The 22,769-nt window shown below is 38.4% G+C and overlaps 1 protein-coding gene across 1 annotated transcript in view; it reads right to left on the reverse strand.

Annotated features, from left to right (window-relative positions):
- TTYH2 (tweety family member 2) overlaps positions 1-22,769 on the reverse strand; it is an 81,893-nt gene that overhangs the window by 48,637 nt on the left and 10,487 nt on the right. Inside the window, exons 2-3 of the mRNA XM_051996638.1 lie at positions 13,559-13,731; positions 9,853-9,964 (exon numbers count right to left, since the gene is read on the reverse strand). Of these exons, the coding sequence (XP_051852598.1) occupies positions 9,853-9,964; positions 13,559-13,731 (285 nt within the window). The remainder of the gene's footprint in view (positions 1-9,852; positions 9,965-13,558; positions 13,732-22,769) is intronic.

Genomic DNA, 22,769 nt, shown 5'->3' on the forward strand with positions numbered 1-22,769 from the left:
GCCCCATGACTCTTAATTTTTTTTTTTAAATTAACTTAGCTTCTCATATATTTGAAAAACAAGATCTTTATCAGATATAAAAATTTTTGACACTTCATTGTCTATGGTACCTTTTAGCAAATTGTAGTTTCCCTGATTATCTCTTTTAATTAAGTCTATTTTTGCTTTGCCTGCTTATTTCTGTCTTTTTTACTTTGGCTGAAGCAAAATGGATTTGGCTCCAGCCCTTAATTTTAGCTCTGTCTTTCTGTTCCCAAGTTATGTCTCTTGTAAACAACATATTGGTGGATCTGATTTCTAATCTATTCTGCTATCTGTCTCTGTTTTACGGGTGAGCTTATCCCATTCACATTCACAGCAATAACTGTGTGTTTTCCTCCAGTCTATTTTCTTCTGTTTATCCTTCTCTATTTTTATCCTAGCCCTCCTCAAAAACCTGTTTTGTTTCTGAATACAGCCTGACTTAATCCATTTTTCCTTTTATCACTCTCACCTACTCCCTCTTGTAAATCTTTCCCCTCCTATTTCCGTAATGGATAAGACAAGATTTCTATAACCACCTGAGTGGGTATCTATATCCTTCCTTCTTTGAACCAATTCTGATGAATGAGGTTCCAGCATTATCTGCCCACCCCTTCCATTATAAAGCTCATCCTTGTGTGCCTTTTATCTGAGAAAAATTTTCTTATTCTAGCCCTTCCTATTCCCTATTCTCTATTCCCAATGCATTCTGCATTCTTACCTCCCTCCTTTTTTGGAGATCATTCCAACATAACTGAATCACATTCCTGCCCTTTGTCTTATGTAGATTCCTTCTAACTGTTCTAATAATGATTTTCTTATATCATTCTCATTTCTTTTCCCAATTTTTCCTCTACCACCTTGCTTTACTTTTTCCAGGAATTCTTGTTGGGCTTCTGTTGTAGCTGTTTTCTTCCACCTTTCTTCCTTGTCACTATCATAGTTTTTTTTATATTTAAGATTTTTTATTGTTGTTGTTATTTGCTTTTTTCCCCCAATCTATTTCTTCACTTTGAACTTTATATTAAAGCTGGGTTCAGCTCATCTGGGGACAGGAATGCTCTGACCCAAGCTTTAGACATTTTTGTGCTGTTATTTTCAGAGCTAGTTCTAGAGGTCTACAAGATTTCAGTACTTCCAAGATTGTGTGACACAGGGAGAAGTGTGTTTAGTGCTCTCTTAGTCTGTGCTCTAGTCATTACCCAAGAAGAACTCTTGCTCCTGTGTAGCCATAAGAGCTAGTGCTCCTCTTGATCTTGGAACTGCAAGGAAGACCTCTGCTTCCTTGTGACCAATCTTAAGTGTTCCTTGGAACTGTGATTCAGAATTGCATATGGACAAGAGAGCTGCCAATCAGCATCAGCTGTACCCAATGCCAACATAGAATCCCCTGTGATCTCTTTCTGACCAGTTGCCTGACTCCCTTACCATCTCTAGAATACTGCTGCTATTGCAGACCTTTCTGCTGGTGCTTCTGCTATGCTTTGGGCTGATTCCTTCCTGGTCATAACCTCTTCTCTTTACTTCCTAAGCTGTCTTAGGCTGGAAGAATATCGCACTCTGTCCTTTTGTTAGCTCTGATACTCCAAAATTTGATTTGAAGAATTATTTGGTAGGAATGTTAGAAGAGTTCAATTGTTGCTAGTTCTCTACCTCCACATTATACTCCGAGAACATTTAAAAAATATTTATAAATTTGGAACACAAGTTTTTGTGAGGGTGAATGCTGAAAACTATTTTTGCATGTATTTTGAAAAATAAAAAGCTACTATTTAAAAAATAATAAAAAATTATAATTCTTTTAAAAAGACAATAATATACCCATGTAATGGTATAATGGTAAATGTAATTTACATGTTAATATGAATAAAGTTTTAATGAAAAAATAAATTTCCAAAACAAAAAAACATAATGGGATGAATGGTATTGCTTTTCATATTTTTGCAGACTTCTTTAATATCTGGATTAACAAAACACAGCTGGATTTATCTCTGTTTCTGCAATCAATATATTTCAATGTTGCTTTGGTTTAAGTAAACAAAGATAATTTGGCCTCCCAACAATGTGTAGTTGAAAAGAAAGGAGTATTTTAAAAGGAAAATAATGTCTTTGTACTATTGTAAAAATAATTTCCAATTCATGGATTCTCTTGAAAGTCTCTAGAATCTCCAGGGGGCCTGCAGACCATATTTCGGGAATCATTACATTATACCATGCTGCCTCTGCTATGTTATATATACTTGGGGAAAATTTTTTTCTGATAAAAATACTAAGCAGGTCTGAGAGCAGTTAAGGAGGCCTCATTTGGCCCATAAGGGCCCAGTGTGGATACCCAGAAAATAGACAATTTTTGAGTACCAAAAGCTATATTTAATGAGTTCGGGGTAAAAAGTTCCCTTAGCTTCTGTTTTGAAAATAAATAATTTTGTTATTGTTTGATATTGTGGAGGATGTTAAGAAGAAAACCTAATAATTTACTTGTTTTATTGTAGTGCTGCTGGTATCTTTTCTTCTCCGCTTATCTTCACTCTCACAAGGGAAGAACGAGAGCTACAAGCTTTGCTCATGCTTGAACATTTTATTTACCTGCCTCCCTTCACTTACTGAGATTCTATTTGAGCTCATTCCCTAATGGCTAACAAACTCCCAGTCCTTCTTATTCTCCCAAATACCAAAAAAAACTAGACTCTGCTCTCCAACCTTGTTGCTCTCTCTCTCTCATCATGAACCTATTCCCATAGATACTTCCTGTATGTCCATCTCTTACACAATATCCTATCTCCACCTCCATCATCGATTCTGTAATGAATAAACTTTCATTTTAGATCTCTTCCTCTCATCCTCTTTTCATTTTCTGGCCTTCTTTGAGACTTGGATAATGCTGTGTTCTGGGCCACCATTTGTTACAAGTTGTACCTATCCAAATTTATTATCCAATCCAGAGGCTGGTGGCTTTTTCTCCATTGTTTCCCAGGATAACTTCCAGCCTTTCTCAATGAATTCAGTGCCTGGCTCACAGTCTCTCTCTATTCCAACCTCTCTCTTATGGCAAAGAATCTCAACATATGTGTTCAAACTCCCACAAAGGCCCTACTCTAACCTCTCAGTTTCTCAATCTTCTCAATTCTCATTACCTTCACTCATCTACACAAAGTTATGCTCACATCTTTATCTTGCCATCATCCATAAATATTTCACTTCTGTGATTAAGAACTCTGAAATTCCTTTATTAGTTTATCTTTTCCTAAAATTATTTTCATGCTCACCACAACTTCTGATCCTTCCACATCTCAGAGTTTTTCTAGGTCATCTCCCTTGTCTACAAGCACTTCCAAGTCTTTTTTTTTTTTTTTTTTAAACATAATTCCTCTCCATGCCCTCCAAAGTCCAATTATAATGGTCTATTTTGATGGTGTTTAGTTATTTTTGAGTCATGTTCATCTCTTCCTAATCTCATCTAGAGTTTTCTTGGCAAAAAAAAAAAAAAATACAGGAGTGGTTTGCCATTTCTTTCTCCAACTCATGTGACAAATGAGGTAACTAAGGCAAAAAGTTAAGTGATTTGCTTAGGGTCACACAGCTACTTGAATTCAAGAAGATGAGTATTCCTGACTCCAGATTGGAGAGCTCTATGCACTGTGGCACCAGCTAGCTGGCCAACTTACTATTCCTCAAACATGATGTTCCATTTTGGTCTCTAGGGCTTTGCAATGGCTCTGTCTCATGCATGGAATGCATTCTTTCCTCAACCCTTCTAAAAATTCATGGTTTCCTTCAAAACTCACTTCAAAACAGTTGTTGCACAAAATCTTTCCTGATCTACCCTAGTGCCCTCCCTTCACAAATTAACTTGGATTAATTTTGTACATTTTGTATAGACTAATTATGCGCTGTATTTACGAATATAGGTACATGTTGTTTTCCCAGTTAAATTATAAATTACTTGAGGGCAAAGACTATTTCATTTTGGCTTTTGGATCCCCAGTGATTAGTACTGTGTCTAGCATATAGTAGGTGCTTTATAAATGCTTACTGATTGAAAAAAACGAGAGATATTAGTTTTGCAGACTGCTCAATACCACAAGTTCAGGTCTTCAGACATTTATGCTCAGTTCTATTGTATGCTACTTACTCCTTATAGTTTAGTAGCTTATAAATGCATTTATAAAAAACAAAAATTTTCACCAAAAAATACAACTTGTCAATTTGCAATTATAAATATGCCATAATTTCCCACTTAATTAAGGCAACTAATAAAGAAATGATGTGATAGAAGTCATTAGAGAAATGAGCTACCAGAAAAGGTATATGGCATCAGTGAAGAACGGGTCGGCCTCCCACATCACAGATTATCTACACCAAAGGTATTGAACACATGACCAGCCAAAACCTAATTAAAATGTAATTGGGAAATATTTTAGCCAAATAAAAATTTAAAATATAACAACATAGATAATGTTAATTTGTGGTTTTCTAAGTCAATGAGCTCTACTGTACAAACTGCTAAAAAAACACATCTGCATAAATATATCATGTTTGACAAAATCATGGTGACAGTGGATAGAGCACTAGAGTCTGAAAGACTTGGGTTTGAATCTGGTTTCATGAATTAATTTCTATGCTCTGCCTCAATTTTCTCATCTATAAAATGGGAGATATAGCATGTACCTCCCAGGGTTGTTATGAGGACTGAATGAGATAATATTTGTAAAGTGCTTAGTGCAGTGCCTAAAACACAGGAAATACTTAATAAATGCTTGCTTCTTCCTTCCTTGCAGGGAATAAACAGACAAATGAATGAATTAAGTGTGTATTAAATATTCTTTCCTCCCACTCAATATCCAGAGTAGGGTCACATGCTCTAAGCCCCTAGCTGGAACAATCTCTACAGATCCCATTCCCAAATTTAGTTCCTTCCCTGTCTAATCTCACATTACTTATGAGAGGCTCATTAGACTCATTCTTGGGACAAATCTCCAGAAGCTGAAATATAATGTCTTAGGGTTTTTGCCACTATATCCTGGGGTAAGGCTTTCCCCTCTATTCTACAAATACAGGTAACTAGGAACCTTTTGGGATTTTATCTTTCTGTCCCAAACTACCAGCATACTCTCCTACAGTTGTTGCTCAAAGTTCCCAGTTTGAGAATAAGGGATGAGGGGGTAGCTAGGTGGCACAATGCATAGAATACTGACCCTGGAGTCAGGAGGTCCTGAGTTCAAATTCAGCCTCAGACATTTTCTACCTATGTGATTCTGGGCAAATTGCTTACCAGAGATGGCCCCAAGGGGAGACAGACAGACAGACACACACACACACACACACACACACACACACACACACACACACAATTAGAGACTAAAGCAATGACACAGTAGCAATTTATAGATAGAAGGCTCTTCTCAGTGGTAATACATTCAGTTGGAAAAGAGGGACATGGAACAGTTATAGGACAAACACATATTCTTTGAGGATTTAGTGGATTGGAGGAAAATAAAGAGAAATGTCCCAAGATTCTGGAGCTATACCAGGGCAAAGGTAGAGACTTTTGTTTTATGTCCTTCTCTTCAGGGAAATCCTCTGTAAATTTTTTATATATATATATATATCTTACCCATAAATCCCAGGGGCCAGAAAGTCCAATTTTGAATGTAGGTTACAAAATGGAAACAAAAAGGACATTTCATCTTTTCCCATCACAGGGAATGAGGGAGTCCCTGTCCTCCCCCACTCTGCTGTGCAGGAGATACAGTACATTCTCCACATGCTGGTCATATGTCTATGCATTTAAGTTCATAGCTGTGGGGCTTCCCAGTTGAGCTTCCTCTTTTTGAGCCTCAGTTCCTTCACCAATGTTAAAGAGAAGTGGGGTTCAGTTCATACAAGACTTTCCATAATATTTGATTACATTCAAATATCTATCCTAGTTTGAACTGTTCCTCAATTAAAAGGTACCCCTTTTTTGTTTCCATTTCTTGTCATCACAAAATTTGCTGCTATAAATATATTTGTACATATAGGATTTTTTCCCTTTTTCTCTGATTTCTTTGAGGCAGGAGTAAGGGTGTGCTGGAGTGAGTTAGCCTGTGACTACTCACAAGGGCCAATTGTTAGATTTTCAGTGTGAGCATTTACATCTCTGAAATCAGCAAACACTGCAAATCAGGCTTTGGTTTATTGTTTTGTTGATTGTTTTATGCTTTAAAAAGGGATAGAGAAAATGTTAATTAGTCAAATTAAACTTCAAAATACAAGACACCACGTTTTTTCAGGAAAGCAGATTGTTAAACATTTAAAAGGATACTCCCTAAAATACTAACCTAGCAGTGATATCATTGGGTCAAAGAGCATGAACAGTTCAGTAACTTTTTTGCATAATTCCAATTGCTTTCCAGAATGGTTAGACAGATTATTCTTAGTTCTACCAATGAGAGCTAGGAGTAGGGAGACCAGAGCTAGGCTCTTAAAACTGCTGGACAGCATTCAAAATGCCAAGAGAAGAATTCCCATGGCATTCCTTCAGTGTAAAGCAGCTGGTATGGGGGAGGTACAGGTGGAGCTGTCCAGGAAATTCATGCTCACTCTAAATCTTGAGATACATCAAATCCAGCTGTCATGATTGATTGTATCTGGAGGTGGCCATGGTAATTTGGAATTGGGAGGCCTGGGTTTAATCCTGGTTGTTCCACTTACTGGCTATATGTTACTTGATCTTAGGACATATACTTCACTTCTCAACCTTGGACTTCCCAGTTTGCTATCTACCTCAAAATTGCTGAGAGGATAAATGAAAAAAAAAAAAAAAAAAGTCAAGCACTTTGTAAGTCCTAAATTGCTATAGAAATGTAATTTTTTATTACCACATCCTTTTCAATTATTCCTATCCTAGTGAATCTACTACTAATTGTGCCCTTTCTCAAATTTCTCCACACCTCCTTAACTCTTTCCCTCCCTTTTTATCTAACTGATCTATAACTAATCTATATCCAATCCTTTCTAGCCAATCTAGAATCTTCAAGGTTTGACAGTACATACTACTGGAAGCTGGATTGGATAAGGAATCAACACATGAAAATTCTCCTTCCCTAGATATTGGATCTGCTCTTTACAATCTCATTTTTCTGTTGGTTTAACATCTCAGAGAAACAGATTTCTCTAGAGGTGGCCACCTAATCCTGGTTCTCTGCTGAGGTGAACAAATCACTTCATCTCTCAAGTCTCTGATTTTCCACATGTAAAATGGGGACAATACTTGCTAATTACCTTCTCTCTCAGCTCAGTTTCCTCATCTGTAAACTAACAGGTTTAACTCAATGGCCTCTTAAGATCTCCTCTAGTTCTAAATCTGTTACACTATGAATTTAGAAAAAGAACAGCGGCCTCTTTAAGATGAGCCCTTTCTGAGAGACCAAGGGATTATATTGTATGAGCAGCTTACAGGAAGAGGGATAGGAGAACATACAAATAAATACAGGTCAAACTCTGTTACAGTGAGCTCAAGGGCATAGTCTAAATTCTCTGATGACAACAGAGTAGTCTTAGTAGTAACAGATTTCAATAAGGAGTCCATTAAGCATTACCCAGAGCCTTTGGATTTTTTGGGTTCAACATTTGATACTGCACTAATTATCAATCACAATGGGATCAAACCTGCAGGTTACAAAGAGGGTAAATGGCCAACAGTTCCATTTTCTTTTAGTTCAAACCATTCCCCTTTCTTCCTGTATCCTTCTCCTTTTAATCACAAAGAATGAGACAAGTTATTGCATCTGGGAAATCTCAGAGCTGGATGGGGATACTTTCTGAATCCAGATACTTTGAGGTGAAGTATTCTCTCTTATGCCTAGGGTCAGCATTTAACAAAATCTGGCTTCTTCTCAGCTTATTAAGAGGCCTACTGCTTGTCTGGCAGTAATCAAGTTAAGATTAATTTACACTATAATACACAATACATTCAAAATAGATATGTGACCTGACTATTAAAGATCATATCATTAAAACTGGAAGGGAAATAAATTAAGTATTTTTCATAGCTATGGGTAGTGGGAAAATTTTTACTCAAACTTATGGCACCAATTATATAAGCTAAAATGGACAATTTTGATAGAATAAAACAGAAAAGCTTTTGTACAAGAAAAAGTAATATCTAGCATAAGAGAAGTCAACTGAGAAAAAATATTTCTTTCAAATAACTCTGATAAGGGTTTGATATCCATTTCATACATTTTTAAACAATAAAAATATATAAGTGCAAAAGCCATTTCCCAATAGATAAGTAGTCAAACGAGATGAACAAACTTCAAAATAAATTATAATTAACAACTATATGAATGTTCCAAATCACAAATAATAAGAGAAGTAAACAACAAAAACCCAACCATTGTACATAGAAAATTGACAAAAATAACAAAAAATGGGAATAACCAATAGAAGGGTTGTAGAAAGGCAAGCATATTTAACATATGGTGGACAAACTCATCAACTCCTACAAATGCTCTGGAAAACTATTTGGCATGCTGCAAATAGAGTGACTAAATATCCATGCCCTTTCTCAAGAGATTTGATTTACTAAGAATATATTCCCTATGGAAGAATTGACTGGGGGAACTAAATAAATTGTGGTTAATTAACATAACTACTATGACTGTGTTGTAAGAAATATGATGAATATTTACAAGTTTGGAAAGACTCACACAAACTGATACAAAGTGAAATAAGCAGTGAAGAAAGCAACACACAAAAGGAGTATAAAAAATGTAAATAGAAAAAACCATCACCAGAAAATAAATGAAACTGAATGTTGCAAAAAAGAACAAACCTGACCCCAGGAAGAAATATGAGAACACATTTCCCTTCCCTCCTTCGCAAAAGCTGGGATCCACACACATAGAACATAGCATTTTTTTCTATGTGGGTCAAATTTGTTAAATCTCCCTCTCACCACATTTTTATTTTTTAAGTTCTTATTATAAGAGGTTGCTTTCTAGAAAAAAGAAAAGGATATATAGAGGAAAGAAAGCAATATAAAAACAAAAGATGAATTTATTTAAAAAAAAAAAAAAAGCTTACTGCTCAATTCAATCACTCTGAGGACCTTGACCCTTATAAGAATATGCCCAGAAAACCCTAAATCAGAAATTCTTAACCTTTTTTATGTCAAAGATCCATTTGACAGTCTGATGAAGTCTATGAACCTCTTTGCAGAATCATGTTTTAAAAGAATAAAATGAAATACATAGGATTGTAAAGTCTGTATGTTTATACATATAGATAGACATACATATATAAATTTCATGGATCCCTAAGCCATAAATGCTAGATAAACATCCTATTCACATGTGTATTCTTTAAAGATTCTACTAGTACTCTAAGCTGAGTAAGAAGACACTTTTTTGATAAAAGAACTAGAATTTCTTGATTCTCATTATAGTTTCAAGGTCTAACATTTGAAGGAAAAGAAAAAAAGAATTTGGAAAGTGATGTGAAATGCTCTCAGACAAAGACCCCTTGAGAGAATCATAAAGGGATGTCTTCAGGCACTTCTGAAAATAAGTGCAATTAATTCCTTCTTTAGGCACTGTCTAGAGTCTTTTCTGCCCCATAGATTCTATCTAATAAGATAGTTCCTTTATCATTCCTGTTCCTGTTTTCTTTTTTGTACCTAAGAATAGGCCTATGGAAGGGGAAACAAACAAAAATTGGAAGAGGCAAGTAGTATACACCTCTGTGTTGGAAACTCAAAGACGACCCTGGCAAATTATCTCCAAGATCTGTTTTACCTTTATCCTCACAGCAGCACAGCAGTGGTAGTACCCATACCAATATCCTTACCAGTTCATCAATCCCTGAGAAGGTGTGGTTGGCGTTATCCAAGGAATAGATCAATTGGTAGACCCCATCATTGGTCTCGCTGTTTCCATAGAAACCAACTCCCACTGCAGCACTATGAATAGAACCAAAACAAAAATTAGAGGTAAGGGAAAGGAGAGAACCTGTTTCTGGGTTATGTCTTACCACTGGACCCAGGTAACTCCAGAGGAGAAAGCAAGGCTGGTGACTTTGTACAATGTACCCTTGCTTATTAAATCCAATTCACTTCCATATCATGTATCACTTCCCTGATGTCATGGTCCTCTTAAAGAACAAAAGACAAATAACAACCTCTTTGGTAAGGAGTACCAGCTGCTCCACTGAGGACTCAACTGGAACTGGCCAGTTGGGCAACACAGCTCCCTCTATTCTTTTCTTTTCTTTCTTCTTTCTCTTCCCTTCCCTCTGTTCACACAGGGTTTCATACCCTTACCTCTGGAATGTAAACGTTGATCACTGAAATCTCCAAAGATATCTTTGGCTTTAAGGATTAGAATCCAAATAACTAGTTCTCACTGACTAACCAACAATAGGTCCCAGGTCAAGCCCCACTTTGTTATTATTTAGGCCCTAATTGGCTGAGTAAATGTAAAGAGAGCCAGTCTCTGTTTTGGCTAGAAACCCTGCGGGGCTTCCCCTCCCAGGCTCACACACACAAACTCACTTTTTTTCTTGGACTAGATAAAAGAAGCCATTCTTCTCCACATTTCTTATCTAATCTTAATCACTGAATGGCCTGTTACCTCAGTCAAATGGAAACCTGTTAAGAATCCTTAGCTCTAAGAGGCCAATATCTCCCACTGCATCCAAGGAGGTCTCCACTCATCCTGATCTCTATCTGGCCACTGGACCTAGATAACTCTGGAGAGGAAAGTAAGGCTGGGATTTTGCACAGCCCTTCCTCACTTCAATCCAATTTACTTGCACCTCATGACATCCCTGATGTCATGGTCCTTTTTGAGAATAAAGGACAAATAACAGCAAACTTCCTATAGGAGACATTTTCGTTTCCTTCTTTTGCATAGATTTTTTAAAAGAAATAAAGAATTTGTTAGGGAGTTCCCTAAGCAACCACACTAATTTGTTTTTATGCCTCCCTAATTGGGATTTTCCTCAATTAATGTCACTGCTTCACCATTTAAGATTCCCATTTCTCCCATCCCCTATTTCCCACTGATCCATATTGTGTGTTACATTTCAGAGTTGAAAAGGAACTTAAAAGATTGGTTCCCAATGCAGTAACCCTCCCTATAACATCTCTTGTTATAAGGGATAGTCAGCCTTTACTTGAATACTGTGGGTAATGAAGAATTTGCCCTTTCATTAGCCACCACCATTGTTGGCCAAGTTCTATTAGAATGGTCTTCCTTACCCACTGAGCTGAAATATACCTGATCTCTTTTACGTGATATCCTTCAAATAGCTGAAGACAAACTCCACATTACCCTAAATATTACATGAATATGTAAAATCTCTTTCCTTCTCTGGCTTTGTTTCCTCATATATAAAATGCTAAGATTGGACTAGAATTATCTCAAAGGTCTCTTCAACTTGTGGAGTTAGGACTGAAATGCATCATTTAACTTAGTCCAAAATTCTTTTCATTGTACCAAGTTACTTTCTTGATGCTTACTACCAAAGGGAAACTAGATGGCACAGTATTTGGAATCAGAAAGAGCCAAGTTCAAATTTCACTTCAGATACTTACTTATGTGGTCCTTATTGTGCCTCAGTTTCCTCATTTGAAAAGTGAGCATAACAACAGTACTTATCTCCCAAGAGTGTTGTGAGGATCAAATGAGAAATTATTTACAAAGTACTTTGAAACCTTAATGTACCATATTAATATTAGTCATTACTAGTGTTAAAGAGAGCAATATTTCCTCATATGAATGTTTAAGGGCACCAGATATTCTTAAAAGGCATTAAAAATGCTAAATGCTGACCCTACTCCCTATTATTACTAAATGTGTGGTACTTCATTAATCTTTTGGGAAGAACCTCTACAGATGCCAACTAATCTGCAATCAGAAAAACTCACAGAAGGTCCAGAAACAAAGGGGCTTCCTACTATCCAATGATGAAAGGGATGGGGAAGCAGAGTATTCAGCATTAAAATCTCAAATTTCTACCCTTTCATCCAAAGCATCTTGAAAGAACTGACTAATGCATTAAAAGGTATTGATCCACTCTGAAGATGAAATTGATTCTGGGATAAAATCTGGCTTTGTTTTGATCCCACTGTCCAAGAACAGCATTCAGAAGAAAGAAAAGGGAACATGTAGGGGAAGAGGTCAGAAAAGCACCTAACCTGGGGATAGCTGCCCAGTGAATAATCTGTTCAGTGTAGTGCCAGAATGATTATTTTAGAGAGCCCTTGCTGGTGGTTTTTGCTTAGGGTTGACAAAATCCAAGCCAGCTGTGGAATGACCCATCCTTCCTGATTAATGAAGTCCAATCTTCATTCTACTCTCAGCTGACTTTCCAAACTTTGCCCTTTATTGAATTTCTCAGTTTTAACACTACTCCTCAGTTGCATTCTCACCCTGAAACTTTCCAGGAACAATGACCTATTCCCCTTGTGGCATTCTCAACCTGAAATATTCTTCTGCTATTCCAGCCCCATTTTTCCTTCTCCCATTGATGAGCTCCTGATTCTGGAAGAGGTCCAAGCTGGCTAACCTTTGCTTTCTGGACTTCAGCACCAAGCTTGGGGCTTCCTTCTCTCCCCACCCCCTTTCCAGCTCTCTTTGGTGGGTTGCCTTTCTTCTTCAGAATGTAAGCTCCCTGAGATCAGGGACTGACTTTCTTATTGCACTCACTTGTACCTGGCACAAAGTATACATTAAATAAGTGTTGGATGCCTGATCACTAAAGTTAACTTTAGCTGTTGCTAAGGTATATCCAATACTGTGATCCCATTTGGGGTTTTCTTGGTAAAGACACTGGAGTAGTTTGCCATTTCCTTTTTCAGCTCATTTTACAGATGGGGAAACTGAAGCAAACAGGATTATGAGGTGCCTTGCCCAGGGTCACACAGCTAATAAGTGCCTGAGAACAGGTTTGATGAGTTTTCCTGACTCCAGGCCCTATCCACTATGACACCAATGGTAAGCACTTAATAAATGTCTGTTGCCTGAATTCTCAAGTCATCTAATCAGCCCTATATAGTCTATATACTCAGGAGTCTAATTATTTGATAGTAAAAAAGTTGAAATTTTGTTTGTTTTTAAGGAAAAATGCTGCGTCTGGCCCAGTGATAAGACAGCTAGGTGGTCTCTGGCCAGAAATCAGGAAGATTCATCTTCCTGGTTCAAATCAAGCTAGCTGTGGGTCCCTGGGCAAGTCACTGCATCAATTTGCCTCAGTTTCCTCATCTGTAAAATGATCTGCAGAAGGAAATGGCAAGCCACTCCAGGATCTCTGCCAAGAAAGCCCCAAATGGGGTCCCAAAGAGTCAGACCTGACTGAAGGACCTGAACAGCAACCAGCCTCGTCATGAGGGGATCCTGGCAGGAGTCTGGGTGGGGAGGGCACCTAAGGTGGAATCGGGCACCTCCTGGCCACACCTGCCTGACTCAGATGGGTCCCAACCAAAACCCAAATGTGACAGGGGAGCCCCAGTCTGCAGAGGCCTTTCCCCCTGCTTCTGGGCCGGGACACTCACCAGCAGATGAGACCAGCCACCACGGAGGTCCAGGTGATGCAGGAGGATCTGGGCTGCTTGGTCTGCACCTCCTCATCCTGGTTGCAGCAGCACAAGCAAATCAGGTAGGCTGTGATGAAGATCAAGTTCAGGCCCAGGCAGATGCCGGCCACGAGCCCCAGTAACAGCAGGGACTGAAAGAGAGTCACAACAAGGGCTCAGGTTTTAGCGAGGGGCAGCGAGGTTTGTGGAGGGATCAGGTAAGTGGGTGAGGCGGCCATTACTATGTCTGTTTCTACAGAAGAAAACAATCCTCCGTGTGGAGGGGAGAGTCGAGCAGAGAGTCGTGACCCAGACTTCACCAGCTGATTGAGAATTACCTCAATTCAGCTGAGTTCCTTAGTAATTCTATACATTTTGTCTTATGCAATGGTCATTATCCTGAATATGCTTTGTACTTGGTTGTTTGCATATTGTCTCTTCCATTAGACTACGAAGTCCTGGAGAAGACTGTCTTGTGCCTTCCTTTGTAGCCCTGGCACAGGAATGAGCACATGGTAAGTGTCTAATAAATGTTTAAGGACTGGCTGAGAAGAGGTATAGTTTCACCGGACTTCTAGAGTGATTCTTCACCACCACCATCACCATCACCATCACCATCACCATCATCATCATCATCCTCATCATCAGAAAAGCAAAGAATCCCCAAGGTGTGGTGACAGTCAACAAGCATTTATTAAGTGCCTAGTATGCATCATTTATTGTGCTAGGGGCTAAGGTTACAAAGAAATTCTTGCTTCTGTTACATCTTTTGTACCTTAGGAATCAAATTCTTTAATAGGTCATTAGTTTTGTTTAATATCATTATATAATCCAGAGAGAGGAGTGTGGGAACTGAGTATAGATCACAATTTAGTATTTTCATTCTTTTTGTTGTTTTTTGCTTGCATTTTGATTTCTTATTTTTTTCCTTTTTGATCTGATTTTTCTTGTGCAGCACATTTGTGGAAATATATAGAAGAACTGCACATGTTTAACATGTATTGGATTACTTCCATCTAGGGAAGGGGTGGGAAGAAAGGAAAGAAAAAATTTAGAACACAACATTCTGTAAGGGTGAATGTTGAAAATTATCTATGTATATATTTTGAAAACTAAAAGCTTTAATAAAAACAAAATAAAATTCATACAGATAAAAAAACACTTGCATATTAAATTTTAAAAGAATGAACAAAATGAAAGATGGCTTAAGGGAAGACTCTGTAGGTGATAAGGAAAGTGTGGGTCTTTTTATGAAAGACAGTTTGTTGACACATTCAAGGAGCTGACATTCTAATGGGGTAGTCAAACTGCAAATAACTAGGCACTTAGAAGATGTATATGTGGCCAATGTCAAAGTCAGAACTCAAACTTTTCTTCTGACTTCCAACCTAGAGCTCTCTCCACTAGGGCGCGAGATGAATTGCCACAATACAAGCAGGAAGAAAAAAAGTATTTATTTTCAAAACATATGCATGGGTAATTTTTCAACATTGACCCTTGCAAAACCTTCTGTTCCAACTTTTCCCCTCCTTCCCCCACCCCCTTCCCTAGATGGCAGGTAGTCCAATATATGTTAAATAGGTTACAATATTTGTTAAATACAATATATATATATACAGTTATACAGCTATCTTGTTGCACAAGAAAAATCGGATCAAGAAGGAGAAAAAAACACTGAGAAAGATAACAAAATGCAAGCAAATAACAACAGAGAGAGTGAGAATGCTATTGTGGTCCATACTCAGCACCCACAGTCCTTTCTCTAGGTCTGGATGGCTCTCTTCAACACTGAACAACTGGAACTAGTTTGAATCATCTCATTGTTGAAAAGTCACATCCATCAGAAGTGATCATCATATAATCTTGCTGTGTATAATGATCTCCTAGTTCTGCTTATTTCCCTTAGCATCAATTCATCTAAGTCTCTCCAGGCTTCTCTGAAATCTCAGGGAACAAGTTTTTATTAAGAGTTACTATGTGCTTGGTATTGTACCCTGTGCTGTGATCCAGGAAACAAGGGGGCCTTTTTGTCCTTGAAAGAGGTGAGGGAAGAAAGAAGGAACCCAAACTATTAATAAGTATTCAACAAGCATTTATTGATTCCTATTGTATGCTGAGCATTGTGCAAGGCATTGAGGTAGATATAAAAAAAACAAAACCATAACCCCCACCAGATATGATGATCTCCATTTCTTAGGAATTTATGATATTTAGCTGAGGCAGACAGATACAGACAGGAAACATTTAAGCCACTCTACTAAGTCACTGTATGTGTGATACAGACAGTATATGATAAAAGAGTTTAGAAAATGGAAAAATCACTGTGAGCTTGAATAGTCACAGATGGTCTCCTGGAAGGAGATGAGCTGGTCCTTGACTGGGTGATCACTGGGTAAGAGGAGGATAGGATAACTTCTCTCTCACAGTCAAAGATCAAGCACACATTCTTGTTAAAAGTCCTAATACCTAAAACTCTTAGGCTGTGGGCTGACTCACAGAGCAGAAGGCAGTCCTTGAGATCCCATGAGACTCATGGTCCAGTCTGATATTATTCAAATATCACAGTATGTAATTCAATAAGCATTTAGTGAGTAAATGCTACATACCTGACACTATGGTGGGCACTAGGAATGCAGAAACCATTTAGTCAAACTTCATTTTATAGAAAAGGAAACAGAGGCCCAGAGAAAGGAATTTATTTGCTTTAATTTTTTTTTTTTTAACTTTTTAACAACTTCAATATTTTATTTTTGTCCAATTACATGTAAAAACAATTGTTAATATTCATTAAAACTTTTTTTGAGGTCCAAATTCTCTTCTTCCCCCCAAAATTCCTCACTGACAAAGCAAACAATTTAATATATTATATATGCAAAATATATTTCCATATTAGTCATAATTGTGAAAGAAAACATAGACAAAAGAAAAATCAACCACAGAAAAAGAGTTCAAAAAAGTATGTATGCTTCAATCTGTATTCAGACTCCATCACTTCTTTCTTAGGGGATGGATAGCATTTTTCATCACTAGTCCTTTGGAATTATCTCAGACCACTATGTGGATGAGAATAGCAAAGTCATTCACAATGAATCATTGTACTATATTGTGGGTTACTGTGTGCATTGTACTCCTGGTTCTGCTCACTTCACTTTGCATCAGTCCACAGAGTCATTAGTTTCTCCTTGCCCAGTTTTAATTTTTAAGGAATTATTTTCTTCAATAAGCTTTTGTACCTCTTTTCTCCATTTGGCCAATTCTGTTTTTTAAGGAGTACTCTTCTGGGAAGTTTTGCACATCTTTTACCATTTGGCCAATTTTTTTTAGGTATTATATTCTTTAGTATTTGTGCCTGTGATTGTGTTTGTGTATTTATCTCCTCTTTTACCATGCTGTTGACTCTTTTTGGTAATTTTCTTGCATTTCATTTCTTTCCCCATTTTTTTTTTCTACTATGCCTATTTGATGTTTAAAATCCTTTTTGAGCTCTTCCAAGAACTCTTTTTTGGCCTGAGATTAATTCACATTTTCTTTGAGGACTTGGATATAGTTGTTTTGACAGTTTTTTTCAGCATTTGTTTTGACATTCTCTGACATGATAGTAACCTGATGGGACAGGTTCTTTGTTGCTATTGTTGGCTTGTTTTTCAGCTTATTTCTTGGCCTTTAACTATATGTTAAAGTTGGGTTCAACTGAGGCAGAGGGATAGTGTTCCAAGATTCAGCTTTTTTGCTGTAGAATCTGTAAGTTTTTAGATCTAAGGAGAGGTGTGGCCATTGCTCATCTGGCCTGTGCTCTGGTCTGTGACCACAACCACTCTTTTTTTTTTTTTTTTTTTTTTTAAATCCTGGAATGTAACCAGGGTCCTCCTAGTACTCTTCCTTGCCCTGGGCCTGCAACTGAAAACCACATATAAGTAATGTAATAAAGTCCTGCTCCCAGTGGCAGTAAGAAATCCCCTGTAATTCCCTTTTAGTCAGTTGTCTGACCTACACATTTTCTATGGGCTGAGAGCTTCAGAAACCAATTCAGTCATCTACCAAAGCCTGCTGCTGGCTTGCTGGGGCTTTGCTTGTACGCCACTTTTACCCCAATGAGATAGATCTAAGTTGTCTTGGGTTGGAAAATTGTTTCACCTTGTCTTGTGTGGATTCTGCCATTTCAGAATTCATTTTGAAGCATTATTTTAAAGTTGTTTGGAAAGGAATTTGAGAGAACTCAAGTGAGTTTCACCACTTTGGCTCACCATCCTCCTGTGCTCCCACCTCCCGTCCCTACTGATTTACTTAAAGTCAAATCATAGTGTCCTTATTTCTATTATTATACTTTTGACTTAAAAAAATTTATTGTATTTTTAACTCATGGAACAAAACAAGCATTTCCACAACAGTATAATAGATGATTGCACATGAAACTGCACGTTTACTATGTATAACTTGTGATTCTCTCCAAATATACAACAAAATTATCATGTGAATTTCTTTTTCTTCCCTCTACTTCCCCACCCTAGAAATGGTTAGAAACATATAATAGGTGTGTGTTTGTGTACAGACATCTACATACACATATGTATTTATATATATAAACAATTATTCTATACATCTGTCTATCAGTTCCTTCTCTAGACCTAGTATCTGTTTTCACATGTCCTTTACTTTTAATTTGTGTATTTATTATAATCAAAATGATCTAGTTTCTCAAAGTTGTTTTTAAAATAATACTGTTATTATATACAATGTTCTCTTAGTTCTGCTCACTTTGCTCTTCATCATCCCTATCTCAATTTCTTACAGTACATGGAACACAGCAACCTATAAGCCATGTCACCAAGTCACTAACAAGGAACAGCAGAATATATCAACAATTAAATGAATTCTTGTCCTTTTGGGCAGGAGGCATAATCTGGTTACCTCAGCAACAGGTCATTTCCTCTGGCCTGCTCAAAACTCAAATACTTAATCTAGAGTGTTGTTACTATGAGGAGGGCCCCTGAGTAAGTCCTCCTTCTTGCTACTGCCCCCAGCTACCTCCAAACTCTAACAATACCAGATGGACAGCATCTGGCATCAAATCTAAGTACCTGCCAGCTGGAATTGGGCTAGTCTCCAATTGTCCACTTGGACCTGGGGCTTACCATATGCCCAGCAACACTCCTTGGTCCAACAACACCTGCAGCCTTCCATTCTGGGCCTGAGCTCATTCAGCTTCAGGAAAGATTGTACATGGGGAGAAAGGTGTTCCTTTCTAATGCTAATCAAAAAGCCAATAGCATAGATTGCATTTCTATCCAGGGAATATTTTGACTATTGGGAACAGATAGAAAGTATCTAGACAGAGAATATCTGAATAGTAGATACTCTCATTATTTTCAGTGACCCCTCAGTTTAATGAGGGAAGGGAGATGAACATACTGATGGATAAAGACAAAACAGTAATACAAATAACAGAAATATCAGTCAGCTTCTCTCCACTCTAAATGACTTCTCTGAAAAGCTCAAAAGGTCAGTATGATCCCATCAGAAACTCCTTCTTCCTCTCTCCCCTCAAGGCATCCTCAACAATAAAGGAAATCGTAGAATCTCTCTATTCTATCCTTTCTTCTAAATCAGGAGATCCATGAGTTTGGATGTGGGGGAAAAATTACATTTCGAAATGGTCTTGCCTCCTCATTCCCAACACAGAGGTTGCTGTAACTTTTAGGCAATATCTAGCAGAATAGTGCATACCCTCGCTTGGCCTGAACTGACTAAGGTGTAATATGGGAAATCACTCTCTGGTAGGATGAAAAAGAGAGAATGCTGGGATATCCCTTCAGAATCTCCTGGATGAATAGTGCTAGAGAAACAGAAGAGGACAAGAAAGAGTTAGGGAAATGGTGCAGGGGAGAGGGGAAGGTTGAAGTGCCATTAATAAGTGTCTAGGAGGCAAAATATGTGACTGGTACATAGAAAAGGTAGTCCCCCAGCTCCAACTGCAACATGGATATGATATTTCCCAAAGTAGAAAATTAGGTATAGGAGGGAGGGGAAGGAGAAACAAATGCAGAAGACTGATATCCTTGCAGCCATCAAAGTGTAGATGAGATGAAACAAATACATACCATTAAAATTCCAGTGATTGATAAGTTCTAGGCCCTAGTCAGTCAACAACATTTATTAAACATTATATGCCAGGTACTGTACTAAGTACAGGGGATACAAAGAAAGACAAAAAAGAATCCCCATACTTCTTGCCCCCAGGGATGACATGTTTTAATGGAGAAGACACGTAAATGATTTTTGTTGCTCAGTCATTTCTGTTCTGTCCAACTCTTCATGACCCCATTTTGAAGGCATTTTCTTGGCAAAAATACTGGAGTACTTCTCCAGCTCACTTAACAATGAGGAAACTGAGGTTAACAGTTAAGTGCCTTGCTCAGGGTCACATAACTAGTATGTGTCTGACACTGGATATAAACTCACAAAAATTAGTCTTCCTAACTCCAAGCTAGTCTCTATCCATTCATTGCCCTATCTATCTGCCCTATAAATCAAGAGGTACATACAAGATACAGGTATAGCTACATATCCTTTCCTCCCTTCCCTTCTCCCATCTTTTGCCCTCTCTTTCTCCCCGTATCAGTCTCCCTCTCTCTATCTGCCCCTTCCCATCATTACTCTCTCTGTGTCTGTTTCTCACTTCTCTCTCTCTCTCCCTCTCGATGTCTCTCCCCATGTTTTTCTCATCTGTCATGTCTTTCTGTTTCTCCCCTCTGTGTATCTCTCTCATGTTTCTGTCCCTCATCTGTCATGTAGTCTGTCTCTCACGCCGTTATGTCTCTATCTCTCTCATCTCTCTGTTATGTCTGTCTCTTTCATCTTTCCCCTGTTATATCTGCCCCTCTCTTTGTCATGTCTCTCTCTCATCTCCCCCTCTATCATGTCTCTGTATCTCTCTCATCTCTCTCCCCATCTCTGTCATATCTCTTCCCCCTCTCTCCTTCCCTCCCCCTATTGTTTGTATACCTCTGTCTCTCTCATAGCTAGAAGGGGATCTAGGAAGTAAAGACATGACATCAGCAGCTAGGGAGGCTGGGAAAGGCCCCCTGCTGAAGGAGGGATTTGAGTGGAGCCTTGAAGGAAGCCAGGGAAGCTAAAAGCAGGCGCTGGGGGAGCAGAACATTCCAGGGACAGTCAGCTGGCTTGTCAGAGCCATCACTGTCTGTCAGTAGATCTCTTCTGGCTTGAGGTCAGACATTATAGGCTACAACTGGCCGTGTTCCATATCCAACCCCAGTTCCATTTGCTTCAGGGAAGAAAAAAAAAATCAAATGTTTCCTCCACATTCAATGTCTCTCTTAGGAGCGCGGATACTATGTTTCTCTTCTGATTCTCTGCTACCAGGTATCCCTCCTTGGGCCAGCAAAATGAAGCCTTTTTCACTAAGTTCCCCTTTGTAATAGAGTCAGGGCTCCTCTGTCCCCCTCTTCTGATTCTTCACAAAGCGGCAGACCCTTTTAGACACATCTCCCCTCATAGGGCTCTAGAATCTTGGATTTTTCCGAGTTGGAAGATACTTTATTTAGCCTTTTGACCCAACTTCCTTAGCACACCAAGGGGAAAATCAGTCTGGCAAGGGGAACCGATTCGGCTGGGCTGGCTAGAGGAAAAGGGGTTTTGAACACTAGTCTTTGGGAAACCACAGAAGTGGTCATCGGGAGAGCCAGCAGGGCTGGGGAGGGAAAGAAAAGGGATTTTTTTAAAGTGGTAAGAGCAATCTGCCACCTCAGCACTGAGAGTCCTCCTGTTCTTCTGGGGAGGCAGAGGACTGAATTATATTTCATAGAGATGGGAGGGATTTCGGGACTATTTCAATTTCTCCTTTCTTGTTCCTCTAACATAAACAGTCAATGGGACACTCTAATGTCACACACTTCCAAGTCCATCTAACATAGAAACTGCCTACAGATAGGTTAGTGAAAATGCAATCCACACCCCGTGCAACCCTTTAGTAGGATTTTTTCACCTCAAAGTCCTTCCTCGTTGGGGAGAACATGTAGCAAGATAAGAAGGGGAAAGACACTGGCAAAGGAGGGGAAGATTCTGGATGAGAATGGAGCGTCTAACCTGAGAAACCATTTTCCGATAAGTCCCTGTGTCATCTGTTCCTCAGATTTTTTTGTGTTTGTAATTAATGTAGCAGGTCCTCTAAGTGGATATCTGGGGGAGTGGGGAGGAGGGAGAAGAGGGGAAAGGATGATTGTGTGTGTGTGAATATTTTAAAGGGTGCAGAAGGAGACCACAAACTCTAAATGGAAGCCAAGACCTCTTTTCCACTGCTGCTATACCCTGGCTAGCAAAAAGCTATTTAACTATTTCCCCCTCCTCAGGATAGGATGACAGTGCCCTAGAGGTAAAGAATCACAGAATCAGAGGAGGTAAAATAAATCAGCTAACTCAGACTACTCAAAAAAACTTGACACTTAAAGATATAAAGTGATTGCTTAAGGTCAGATAACTCGTTATTAAGTAAAGGTGGTGATTGGTTAAGAATCTAAGGCTCTTGATTCCCTGAACATCCCCTATTAGTCTCCCTACCTTTCTGATACATACCCACTCAAACCATAGATCTGTAATACTCATCTTCTCCCATGAACCCTCACTAATAATAACCAGTATTTATGTAGCTCTTTGAAATTTTCAAAGCACTTTATATATTTTATTTCACTTGATTCTCAAAAAAGTAAGAGTCTTTGCTATTTTGTTGTTGTTTTTGGAGGCATTAGGGTTAAATGATTTGTTGAGGGTCACACAGCTATTAGGTATCCGAGGCTGGATTTGGATTCAGGACTCTGGGGTAAATGCTCTATTCACTGCACCATCTAGTGACCCTGTTCTATTGTTATTAAACCCCATTTTACAGATGAGGAGACTGAGGCTGAGAGAACCTAAGTGACTTTCCAAGAGTCATATAGCTAGGCAATATCTGTGGCAAGATTTGAACTCAACTTCCTGGTTCCAAGTCTAATACTCTATCCATTATACTATAACTTCTTAAACTATGATTTGCAACCTCACAAAGAATCCTATAACTGAATGCAAGGGTGGTGAAATTGTGATTTATTATCAGTAAATGTTTGGTTTGTATACCTATTTTATATACTAGGGATCAATTTAACATTTTCCCCCACGAGGCAATTGGGATTAAGTGACT

This window comes from Antechinus flavipes, chromosome 4 (assembly GCF_016432865.1).
Source record: "Antechinus flavipes isolate AdamAnt ecotype Samford, QLD, Australia chromosome 4, AdamAnt_v2, whole genome shotgun sequence".
Taxonomy (NCBI): Eukaryota; Metazoa; Chordata; class Mammalia; order Dasyuromorphia; family Dasyuridae; genus Antechinus; species Antechinus flavipes.